The sequence below is a fragment of the Nilaparvata lugens genome, chromosome 7 (assembly GCF_014356525.2).
Source record: "Nilaparvata lugens isolate BPH chromosome 7, ASM1435652v1, whole genome shotgun sequence".
Classification (NCBI taxonomy): Eukaryota; Metazoa; Arthropoda; class Insecta; order Hemiptera; family Delphacidae; genus Nilaparvata; species Nilaparvata lugens.
The window spans coordinates 11,718,660-11,732,106 of NC_052510.1; the positions used below are offsets into that span (position 1 = coordinate 11,718,660).

General features: G+C 36.4%; 1 protein-coding gene across 1 annotated transcript in view; it reads right to left on the reverse strand.

Annotated features, from left to right (window-relative positions):
• Positions 1 to 13,447, reverse strand: part of LOC111051075 — a 196,233-nt gene that overhangs the window by 114,071 nt on the left and 68,715 nt on the right. Inside the window, exon 2 of the mRNA XM_039432046.1 lies at positions 5,190 to 5,561. Within this exon, the coding sequence (XP_039287980.1) occupies positions 5,190 to 5,561 (372 nt within the window). The remainder of the gene's footprint in view (positions 1 to 5,189; positions 5,562 to 13,447) is intronic.

Below are 13,447 nucleotides of genomic sequence, written 5' to 3' on the forward strand. Positions count from 1 at the left end.
TAATTTATATTCTTCAGTTATAATGTACTATCAGACACGAATTCCCAGTGAAACGAGTATTTTAGGTATTTTGTTTGGAATTGGGAAAATAAAAGGCTGCCTGATTCAAATTGAGGAGGATCCTAATCGAACTAAAATTTATTGATGTATTGGAAAAATCAATAATATTCTGTGAGGTTTCCAAGTATTATGTATTCTTCAGTTTTCTATACTATAATAAAGGAAAGAACTGCCTTAAACACGTAAGGAATAGGGAATTATGTTTGACGCATCATCACGTCTGAAATATACTCAACTGATTGATTTGAAATTTTGCATATAGATTCTTCGTTAACCGAGGATGGTTATAGGCCTATTTTCTGATTTCGATATTTTATTACGTCAAGTTTTTATTTTGCAGTTTTAAAATAGACCCTTGCGAAGCACGGGTTACCTACTAGTCCTCTATATGAGAAAGTTCATATAGCTCAATTACAAGCAATATCCAGATGTAGTTGTCATCACCATAATGACCTGAGCCAGCCAATTCACTTGATATTATTATCAGCATAATGATTCTTGGGTCCCACTTGTCTTTAAAAAAATGAGTAACGTAGTGATTAATCATTATTTAAATGATGTGATTTTTATCTAGTGAGCTTGACACTGTCTTTCTGTTGAATTATACTACACTATGGAATTGATTGATATTTTAATTATATTATTTCTCTGCAGATTGATAGGTATTATCGCTCTTTCTCTACAAATGGGTGTCATTTATAATGGTAAATGATACTAGAAATCTTTGTTTTGTATGTATGTGCGAGCTTCCACTCAATCATCTTCATTTCATCTTCATTACATCATACTTAAATTCTAAATCTTTCTTCTTCCCAACTCCTTTTCCTAATAATCTTACTTATAACACTTTGTATCTGACTCCTATTCGCGGACAAATTCCAGTAACATACTGTACTTTTTGTGAGTAGTATCTTGTTCACTTGTAACTTTTCGTGTTATACTTTCGTTAATATTTTGTATGAATTCCGAGAGAATAAAAATTTGAATTAGAATTAGAATTTGAATTAGATAATCCAATTTGGAGATTCTGAGTTCCTCAATATAATTTCGCCGTCGGCAATCTTGTTGGCTGAAGCAAATTCTCAAGGATATCATTCTTTCATTGTTCTAATATTTTTCTAGTATAGATATTAGGGATGGGTATCGATACATCGATGTTTACTGTTTGATGTTTTCCAATTAACGATGTTAAGGTGAAAAAACATCGATGTTCAAAGCATCGATGTCTCATCTTCCGATATTCCGATACCCAAAAGATATGTAGATAAATGTTTATTGAATGTACATTATTAGTAAAATGATTTGACCAAGTTGGAAGTGAGTGCTAGTCCACAAGTACACCAATGATAGATAGTGTAAAAAAGTAGATGAATAGAAAATCCTGAGAGAGAGAGAGTAGAATAGAATAGAATGACTGCCTCTATTTTATACCTGGGAGGGCGAAGTTAGGGCGCAGTCAGCCCTCTCTTACACTTAACCCTCCAATACAATACTAAATTATGATTTAACAAGCAATACACAGTAAAATGGAATAAAACAAAACAATATTTTAAATGAAAAAAAGTAAAAAAAATTATTATAATAATAATAAATAGAAACGTTGAATAAACTTTAAAGTAGAGCATTCTTAAAATGTAAAATAACAAGATCTGTTGGGAAATAAATACAACATTTACGACGGAATGATAGAATCGAAGGAGCAAAAAGAGCAATATGGCTACAAACCTTATAAGCAAGATGAGAAAATAGGGAAAATTAAAGTATGGAGTGATAAGATGAAAAAGTATAGAAGAAAACGTGAGATAAGAATAGAAATACAGGAAGAGGGTTGGAATAAGGTAGGCTACATGGAATACGGTGGGAGAGAATTTGAAATATGTGCTGTAAATCCTGATTCCGTTGGTAACGGCTTTCCCGCGTTTAGTAAATGAATTTCGTTGACAAAATCGAAGCCTCCGCAATTTAATCAAGAACTAATTAGAAAATAACGGCAACGTCGCTCCGTTGCAAACCGGCGAAGCTCCAAAAACGCAAAGCTTTATTAATTGAAACCAAAATAAACTGAAAGTAATTACTTGGAAATATGATGTTGGAGGCTCTCTCACGTATAATGATATCACACAGCGGCTATGCTCATAAATTAGGCTAGTTGCGTCGGAAAAGGGGAAGGGTTGTTGTTCAGCATCATGGAAATGGTGGCGGAGTGATTCTGCTTCCTGAGCACACGGTAGAATGTAAGCTATTGATTTTCGACTAGTTTTATAGTTGAATTGTCAAATTATTGAAAGTTTTTTTTTTCAAGAACAGCATAGATGTCATTCACTATAAATGTATAAGTAAGTATATGTCTTCTCAAATGAGTTAATTCATGATAATTCAATAGACAGATCAATATCAATAGTTGAGCATAAATTTAATATCGACTAGATCATTCGACAAAGCCGGCCAATATTGAAATATTGGAGAATATTATGTTCAATTGGAGAATTGAACCGAATGCCACAGTGTTTATTTTTCGATACTAACTGGATAACTGAATTCTTGGAGGTAAACAAACATTTGGAATACTGGATGATTCACTAAAGCCGCGTTTACACCAAATTTATTAACAAAATGTTGATAACTTGATGATTATAGATTCTATTACATTGAATAGAAATTGACAAACACATATTTTCACCATGTGTTATGTTCAATCCAATAGAAACTATAAGGATTAAGTTATTAACATTTTGTTGATGACTTTGGTGTAAACGCAGCTAGGGTTAGAGAATAAGCAAGCACACAAGTCAGAAGAGTAAGTATAGGGCCGGTTTCTGAGCTCGGGATTCAACTAAGTTCTAGACTTTAAACAGCTGGAGTCAGAAAATTGGTTTTCCGAAACGGGGCGTAGTCGCAGTCCACGTTCAAATTAAGTTTCGATGATCTATAAAATCCAACACGGAATAAAATAGTGTGAAGTATCAGCCAATTTGAATTATTTAGGAATTTGCATTCTGTTAAGGAAAAACTAGACCAATTAACTTATAGAAAACTAATAAAGATTATCATAAGAACTACGGTTTTCCCCGTTTCGCAAAGCTCTTTTTCTGACTCCAGCTGTTCAAAGTCTAGAACTTAGCTAGATCTCGAACTCGGAATCCGGCCCTTAGTGCAGGACTTCCTAAATATTTAGGAAGTCCAGCTTAGTGATAGTATCTCATAGAAAGAAAAATAATTGCTCTTGATCCAAGTGTTCATATTCTGTTTAACTTTAGTTGTTTTGGCAAAGTAATATAAATTACTTCGGGGGATATAAATTGTTGGGGATTTAATGGATGATTCCGCTGCTTATTATGTATACTGGTAGCTCTGTGAACAGTAGACCTCACGCAGTATTCTCATCCACAAGAAGTATCTGATGTCACCTGTTCTAGTTGATTCAGTTGAATCATAATTCACTCCTAAAAACTGTTATTTGTTTCCTCCAATATCAAAAACTCACTTATGTAAATAAACTCACATTCCAGTCACGTCAGTTCACGTTTCAATTTGTATCCCATATGATATTTTATCCAGTTCCGTGATAATCTTTCCATCTAATAAAAATATTTCTCAACTATTTTAAAATCAATTTTTTTCAATCAAGAATATTATAATTCCTTCAGCATTATTAAGTTCATTTAATCAATTTTCATTTTATTTTCAATCACCTATTAGGTAATTCGTTTTTAAAGTGTGAAAATATTGATACTGATGGGCACGCATCCCAAAAAATTTTGGAACCCCACCTTATAGAAATAGACACGGCCAGACATCTGTGTAATGCATGCAATGAATAATCAATCCACTTGTCAGCTGATTGATTATGAATAATTCTATAGTCTGATTGATCCTATCTTCGAAGTGGATGATAATATATATAGTGATATCAGAGTATGGAGGAATTCCTTTTCTTTTCATATTATCCATAAAATGCAAAAATTCAAAAACCTTATGAATACATCGACGCGCAGTTGAAAAAGGAATATTCCTGCCAAATCTCATCAAATTCTATCAACGCGTTTGGCTGTAATCGCGTTACATACAGACAGACAAAAGAAAATCCGAGTTGAAACATAGACCTCACTACGTTCGGTCAATGAGAATTATATGTCTTGGAATAATACGTTGACATGATTCAGGCAAAGGTACATAACATGACCCTCGAACTATTAGTTTGATCTAACTCTCCTCGAATCATTGGTATAGAAATTATATCTATAAGATACATAAAAACGAAATGGCACTCACTCACTGACTGACTGACTCACTCACTCGCAGAACTAAAAATCTACCGGACCAAAAACGTTCAAATTTGGTAGGTATGGTCAGTTGGCCCTCTAGAGGCGCACTACGAACAGATTTGCAAAAATTTCCAAAGATACGCCCAAAATCTGCGTTATCTCAGGACAAATGAACAGAAAATGTTCAAATTCAGTACAGAAGTTCAGCTAGGATGTAATAATGCTGTGTTAGAAGGAATTTGCAATAGCGTCAAAGATACGCCCAAAATTAGCGCTTTTCCAGCGTTTTTTGCTTTTTCTCAGATTTATCGAGAACAAATGAACAGAAATTGTTCATTTCAGTACAGAAGCTAAGCCAGGGTGTAATAACGTTTTGTTGGAAGGAATTTGAAGTAACGCCAAAGATACGCCCAAAATCTGCGTTTTTCCAGCGTTTTTTTGCGCTTTCTCAGATTTCTCGAGAACAAATGAACAGAAAATGTTCAAATTTACTACAGAAGCTCAGCTGGGGTGTAATAATGTTGTGTTAGAAGGAATTTGAAATAACGCCAAATAAAGTTGGAATAATAACTAATGAAAAATGCAGGCGAGCGAAGCGAGCCCGCTGATCTCATTTCTGGACGATTCGGTCGGGGGTCCAGGGGGAGGGGCCCCTTTGCTAGACGGATATGGTGAGCGAAGCGAGCCTGACGGCTAGTAAGATATAATATAGCTGTAATATAAAATTTAGACTTCAATGGGGTCACAATGTAGTAATTGAAAAATGTGAAGCTAGAGTGGAAGCTTAACTTGAAATTTATATTTAATACATTCATTGATTCAAAAATACATAACTTACTAATAATAATAATTGAAATGACTCACCAAAAACTGTCATCGTCTTGATCATGAAATCCTCGTCATCGAATGTGGAGACGACACACTTGTACTCTCCGGACAGATCTGTGGTGGGGTTGAGGATATAGAGCGCCCTATGCATAGTAGCAGGGTGCCGACTAGCCTTGTGATCCAGCTTGAGTCTTCCTCGAAGAACACCCAACTCCTGCGGCCGGTTGCCGCGTATCCACTGATAGACGGGCGCCGGCGTGGCGTTGAAGAACCACTTAACCACCAGACCTGAGTCGGCCTGCGTCTCGTCCGGGCGAAGCGAGTACTCGCAGTCCAGCAGCACAGATGCAGAGCCGTTGCGTACCGAAGCTGGTACCCGCAAGGCGGTGATTTGGACGCCAAGGGCGCCTAAAACACACAGAAACAGGAGGTTTTCCGTTAGTTTTGTGGAGTGGATCGTGACTGAATAAAAGGGCGTTTGAACAAATGAATAATATGTTGAACAAATATGACATTAAACAGCTAAATGTTTGTCGATTTATGCCTTGTTGACTGAAACCATAGAGAAACAATAGCATTGTCTCTCTTATGTTACGTTTCAACAATACGTTACGTTTCAACAATAGCATTGTTTCTCTTACGTTACGTTTCAACAATACGTTACGTTTCAACAATAGCATTGTTTCTCTTATGTTACGTTTCAACAATACGTTACGTTTCAACAATAGCATTGTTTCTCTTACGTTACGTTTCAACAATACGTTATGTTTCAACAATAGCATTGTTTCTCTTACGTTACGTTTCAACAATACGTTACGTTTCAACAATAGCATTGTTTCTCTTATGTTACATTTCAACAATACGTTACGTTTCAACAATAGCATTGTTTCTCTTACGTTACGTTTCAACAATAGCATTGTTTCTCTTACGTTACGTTTCAACAATACGTTACGTTTCAACAATAGCATTGTTTCTCTCACGTTACGTTACGTTAAGTTTCTTACGCTATTGTTTCTCTATGCTGAAACTTTAAACCTATTTCATGAAATCTAAGTAGTTGATATTATTTATTATAAAACATCTTCTGAGGTTGGATAATGAACGATAATGTCCAAATGATGAGAGTACCTCAAGCTATGTCATCCGTTTTCATCTACAATCTGTCAGCCATCATATAGATATGTTAAACAAACATTAGGATGAACACATGAATGTGTTCTATCCAATCTCTTCTTGGCAAGACCGATAGAGTCTTGGTTTTAACCTGTTTTATGGAACCTGTTCCATAAAATCTATGAATTCCATAAAAATGTAAATCCACCCCCACAACGTTGGACGTTGGATAAGTAGCCTACTTTAAGCTGTATGTGATAAGTTTTCATGATCACTGTGTCAGCCTTTATTATGGCTAGTTGTATGACTTCTTCATTTTTTTGAATCGACCTATTCGTCTGATTAATCATTCATAATATCATAGTCAATGAATTGATATGAAATAGCGGATATTCGTATATGTGTTTGTTCGACCTATTCAGAGCAGCTGTGAATAAAATAAAAATCGTCATCATGATAGCCAACCTCCGCCATGGAGACGGTACAAGAAGTATGTTGGATATGATTGTTACAGAAAAAGTGGAATGTTAGAGTGCGTCCTTTCTCAAGCTGAATTAAAATGAAAATGATGTGTTGGAGTATGATCTTGTAGGTGATACAGTGGTAGAATCAAGCGACTGGAGAGAGTACACGATACATGCAGTTTAATTACTGCTATGTACAGTAATAATGGACTAGTTGTAATATTGTAATTGATCTTTGGCTTGTGCGTCAAAGATATTGATGTCTAAGACTGTAGGCTAGAAGATAAACAAATTAATACCATTAACATTTCCTTTATTAATGTAGAATGTATGAAATTACTTGTCTCAATGAGACGATAGTAGCTGTATATTTTGATCACTTTATTCAGATGAAAATATTCTTCTTTTATATACCGTGCTTTTGGTAACCTACTCTACTCAGGACTAAGCCATACATTCCTTGACGAGTATTCCATAGATATAATACACGTCTTTCACAGCTTATTCAAATAGTTCTGGAATTATTTGTCCTGGAATCTGTTTTCTAGATTTGTTTCTGGAATTCTCTTCAGCGACAGTAAGATAATTGTGGTAGACGTATGAAATGTTTTGTTATAATGTATGTGATAGGATCACTTGTGTTAATGAGATATTATACTAGTATATCTCCGTTATAATAATGTATATCATAAAATGGAGTGTATTGTTAAAATGTATGTAATAGAATAACTTGTGTTAATGAGATGTTATACTAGTAGCTATAGATTTTTGCAACCCAGTCAACTCAGAATCAAGTCATCCTTCTCCTCAATAGTAATTCATGAATATAACAAAGTTTCTTTCCAGCTTATTCAGATGGTTCTCGAATTATTTGTCTTGGTTCCATATTTGTTTCTGGAATTCTCTTAACTTACACTGAGCTCATTGTGGTAAAGGTGTGAAATTCTCAAAAACCACACTTTCCAGCCTAAGCACTGTGATGGAACATCAGCTCTGTACATAATAGTGAAACACACATTCACATCTGGAGAACTAATTTTTCCTGAATAGTTGAATAGTCTAACAACTCCAAAAACACGTGAGAGTCCTCAACATTAACATTACTGCAGACTCACCATTACAAGCGAGGATACAAATTCTAATTACGCACATTCCCATTTCGGAGTCGTCAGAAATGGGTTTGCACCGTAACTGTGTCGCCTGATACGAGTTTGATACAAAACGAGAACGTTGACACACAAGAATGCAGCACCACTTATCTTGGCATCAGAGTGCGTTCTGAACGCAGACGGCAGATGCCTGAAAGTGTACACATATATAATGGATACTAGTGAGTTTGTCTAGTGAACTGCTAACTTGAAGTGGGATCTGCGCGCGGAATTCGTTATAAACGCATTACCATTGAGTGTGCATCGCCCATTTAGCGGAGGTGTGATGCTGTTGGAGACGGTTTAGGAGGAGAACTGTGAAAAATAAAAGAGTGGATGGGAGGACGGGAGTCGAGGAGGACGGGTGATGGAAGGACGGGTAACGAGGAGGAGGGTGAGAATACGTGGAGAGGATAAAGAAGGGAGGGTTGTGATGTTGAAGATGTTTTGAGAGCAGACCCAACAAAAAATGGAAGGAAATATGAGTTTGGAGGAGGAGGAATAGGAGGAGGAGGAGGAGGGGGAGGAGGAGAAGGAGGTGTGGAGGAGGAGGACATGTGGTAGAGAAGGAGGAGGTGGTGATGGGAGGAGGTGAGGAGTGGGAGGAGAAGGAGAACGGGACGAGGAGGAGGAGGAGTGGGAGGAGGAGGATAAAAAGAAGGAGAAGGAGGAGGTTTCGAGGAGGAAAGGTTGTGGAAGAGGAGGAGGAGGTGGAGGAGGAGAAGAGGGGAGTAGGAGAAGGATTGATTGATTGATTGAGTGCTTTATTTATGTAGATTACAATATATACTGGCTTATACACTTATATACAATAGCTTACAATACAGCAAAATTATAGATGAATTTACATAATATAGACTAAGAAAATAATTATTGAACTGTATATGATATGAAAAAGCAAATTGTAATATGATAACTACAGATAATAATTATATTGTTATGCATCTACATAAATTGGCGGAGCTTTGGACATATCAATGTCCATTCTTCGGAAAGAATATTAAAAATATCCTCCCCACTAACTCTCTACCAAATGAGGAGAAGGAGGTGTTGAGGAGGAGGAGATGTGGTAGAGAAGGAGGTGGTGGTTGTGGCGAGGGTGGAGGAGAAGGAGGAGTGGGAGGGGGAGGATGAGGAGAAGGAGAAGTAGGAGGTTTGGAGGAGGAGGAGATGTGGAAGAGGAGGAGGAGGTGGAGGAGGAGGAAGAGGCTGAGGAGGAGAAAGAGAAGGAGGAGAATGCAGAGGAGAAGAAGACTAGGTGAAGATGAATGAGGGGAGATGAATAAGAGAAATGAGTAGGAGGAATGGAGAGGAGTATGATGTTGAAGACGTTTAGAGAGAAGACCTAACGAAAAATGAAAAATGAACAATGATGAGTGGAGAGGAGGAGAAATGAATATGAGAGTGAAGGAGGAAGAATTCAGAGAAGAATAATAGAAGAAGGTGTGTAATAGGCTAAGAAACCACAGGGAGGAAAAAGATGGATTGAGAGAGGATGAAAACTATATGGAAAGGTGGAACGAGATGGGAGAAAACGAAAAAATGCATGGAAATGGAAGAAGGGGAATAATAACATGAAGTAGCCTATTGCTAGCCCAAATTAGAGGAAAAAGGAAGAGAAAAATCAATCTAAAAATGAAAGTAATAGGATAAATGTGGTGAGTCAAATGATTTGAGGAAGACGGAGAAAAAAGTGTAATTAAAACGGTAAAATAGGGAATTTGCAAGCCCAAAGTAGAAGAAAAAGGAAGGGAAGAATGAGGATGGAGAATGAAAGTAATGATATCATTAAAGTAATAAAATTTATATCATAAATGTGGTCAGTCGAATGATTTGAAAAAGACGGAGAAGAAAATGTAATGATTGAAACGGTAAAAGAGGGAATTTGCAAGCCCGAAGTACAGGAAAAATGAAGGGAAAAAACAAGTACAGTATGGAGAATCAAAGTTATACGATGAATGTGGAGAGTCGAATGATTTGCAGAAGACGGAGAAGAAAGTGTAATTGAAAAAGCAAAAGAGGGAGTGGATGAAGAAACAGAGGATTAGGAAGGAAAGGAGAAGGATAATGATGAGAGATGGGATCAATGTGGATCTGAAAGAGTACTGGAACTTAATGAAATGAAAAAGTAAAGAAGAAATAATAGTGGAAGAGGAAACATTGAAAGAAGTGTGAGAGAAAGGAAGACCAAGAATAATGACGGTGGATTGACTACAAGAAGAAGATAATGAGAAGTAAATGAAGGTGGATGAAGAGAGGAAAAGAGGATAGAAAATATGTAGGAGAGGAGTGATGATGAAGGTTCAAGAAGAGATTTGAGAAATGAGAGAAGAGTTCGTGCCGAACTCCAGGCATTAGAGAGGGAGGAAGAAGAAGAGAGAGAGAAGAGAGAAAATGAAAAGTTAATGGTGAACGTATGAACGGAAAAGAGAAGTATTTAACAGGGTTGGAAGGAGATGAAGAGAGAAGGGGAGGGAGGAAAGGAAGAATAAGAATAGATGATCTGGAAACAGTTTGGCTAACATACAAACACATTAGGAAAACCACATGGAAGATAAGGGTGAAATTTTGAATGTGAGTATGACCAGAAACCACTTATATCGATTTCACTGCTCATTCCACTACGTTTCTACAGGTGTATTTTATTTTCACGGCTTTCTCTCAACGTATTCTATTACTCTTACACGTCGCAAATTTTTATTGCACCTCCTTTGTAATCTCTCTCAATCCTTGCTTTCTCTTAGAATATTGTCAGTCTCTCTCTCTGCAACGTCCTCTCTCGTTCTCTCCTCTTTCATCTCCTAATTCACTTTGATTCTCTTACAAAATTTCTGCTACTCTATCTTTCATTTTGTCTTTCTCTTCTATTTCCTCCACCTCATCTTCACAGCTCTTCTTATCCTCCCTCTCATTATTTATAGGTTAGCAGATACAATACAACGATCGGAAAAGAAAAAAACAGGCTATTGCCGATAACTTCTTCAATATCCTAATCTAGTTTCAAATTGTCCAAATATTATACATACGTTATGTTCATTTCAATTTCTACACCAACTCACAATCTGAAAATATAAATTAGAATAGAACAAACAATTATCACACCTATTACTCCATCAATTTCCAATTACTGGTTTTCTTATCTCAATCTTTGATACTCTCTCTTATTATTTATTTGCCATCTTTTCTAATCATCCAATTCTAATCTTCTTCTCATGCATTATCTAACCATTCTTTTCCAGAATTGAAATCTGACTTCTCCATTATTATCATTTATCTTCCATTTTATATCTTGTGATTCTTTTCCTATTCGCTTTACTCCGCATCCTCTTTCTCATTTTTCTTCTCTTTGAACAGCTTTTCTAATCATTCGTCCTCATCTTCCCCATCATCCTTTCCAATATATCTATTTTCATCTCATAATCATTATCTTTTCTTTTACATATCTTTTCATCATTTTCCACACTATCCTATCTTCAATTCGCTTATTCTTTCCATACTTATTGCTTCTTATTCAATTCTCATTTTTTGTTTTTCATTGTCACTTCATCCTCTTCTCTTTACATTTCCTTTCTTTTCCTCATATTTTTCTCCCTTTTCGGTTACTTCATTCCTGTTTCTCTCATCTTCTTTCTAACTCTACTATGCTAATCCCGCAGTTTTCTTCTTTTCACTTGAGAACACTTCTACTTCTCCAAAACCACTCTTCCCTCTCCAATGCACTTCCGCCATTCTCTCTTCCTCTTCCACTGCCACTTTCACTTTACACTTTTCCCTCTCTTTTTACCTTTCCTTTCCATCCCTCTTTTCTTCTTTCTCCTCTCGAAATGCACACTCTTTTCCTTCTCTCGTCTCTTCTTTTTCCTCTCGTAATGCACGCGGTAGCAATGCCTCGCGTCACTACGCAAACACAATACGTGTTAGTGCCTTGAAGCGTATGACACAGAGATACCTTGCTTCGTTCGTTCGTCGGTATTCACTCGATTCGTTGGGTGGTTGGGGGCGAAAGGACAAGAGAGAGGGGAACGATGTACGTTGATTAGAATACATTATTCTCGAATTGTTCGTGTGGAATTGAAATGTGTTGATGTTTGAATGGATGCAAAACACTCTCCGGTAATACAATCTCGTCACTTCAATGCCGAGTCGGAACGCACCGATAATAAAAATTAGACACAGTATCAAGGCTTGCTACTCAAAGACTCTCACAACGACATTAATATAATTTACACTTCTGAATTTCATTGAAATCTTGGCTAGCAATTGAAGCACTCGACGGGTACTGTTGAAGAATGATGATAAGTATAGACTTACAGCTGATGATGTGTGAGCACACACGAAAGCATGCTCCTGTAAGATATTAATTTTTATTTAATTAAGTGGGTTTTTGACAACGTTTCAATTTTTTCCAATCATGGAAAAGTTCCACAACATCAACATTCACGCTACAAACCTAATTGAATGAAAAAGACTAAGAAATTGTCAAAAAACCACTGATTTATTGATAATTAGAAAGACCGGTTTCGGTTATTACACCATTGTCAATCTCTGATAAACTAAAACTAAATACAAGAGCACCAGAATTTATACTAGTAGGCGAGTACTGCTATTGGTCGAGGGCATGAACGCCAACTATTGGCCTAGCTAGACAGTCTCCTCCCCCTCAACGGTGTGACAAAATGGCGGCTTAAGCAACATAATCGCCATGATAATATTTACTTTTAGTACCCAAAATTCCTGGGCGGTTTTTATGCTCTTCTGTGCAATAGTAGAAGTGTTGTTGGTTGCTATTGCCACATACTTTGGTATAACCTTCAGTTTCAAGCATTGTCTATTGGAGAAAATGTTCCTTTCTGCTACTCCATACTTGAGTTTCAATTTAAAATATAACTGTCTTCAATCAATAAGAGGCTCTTGACTTCTGAACAATAGAGAATAGTAGCTTTTGATATTTGCAATATACGTATATTTGATGCTTGGAATCAGATTTTTGTAGCCTATCAAATTCAATTACAATTTATCCTCATGAGGGACATAGAGAGTAAAGCCTCTGATCAATCATGTCTCTATTAGACAGGGTATCAATAAGTGAAGCAACTTTCTCTGGTAGAGGTGTCTTGACACTGTTTTTAATCAATAATATGCTCTCGACTTCTAGAACTATTCTGATTCTATATAACATTGTACTCCTTCAATACATAAATCTCCGTGGAAATGGAGAATAAAAATTTATGACAGTGAACTCTCCAATATCAGCACAAAATTTAGCCACTAAACTAACTGTTTTCAATTCAAACAACGTTTCCAGGGACAACTCTGATAATTGAATACTTGTTTTCTGGCAGTGAATGCGTGGATGCCGTTCAAAATACTGATTTGATAAGCTACACATAAAAACATGTGAAAAACCATGCAGTTCATTTATCGAAACCAATCAGCCAGGATGTTATTTTACACGATGAAATATTTCCAATGTATTTTTTCTCTCAACAGAATAAATCACAACGAATCCATATTCATGTATGTGCCACTTAGAAAAACACTGATTTCGAATGAAAAAATTGACAAAATT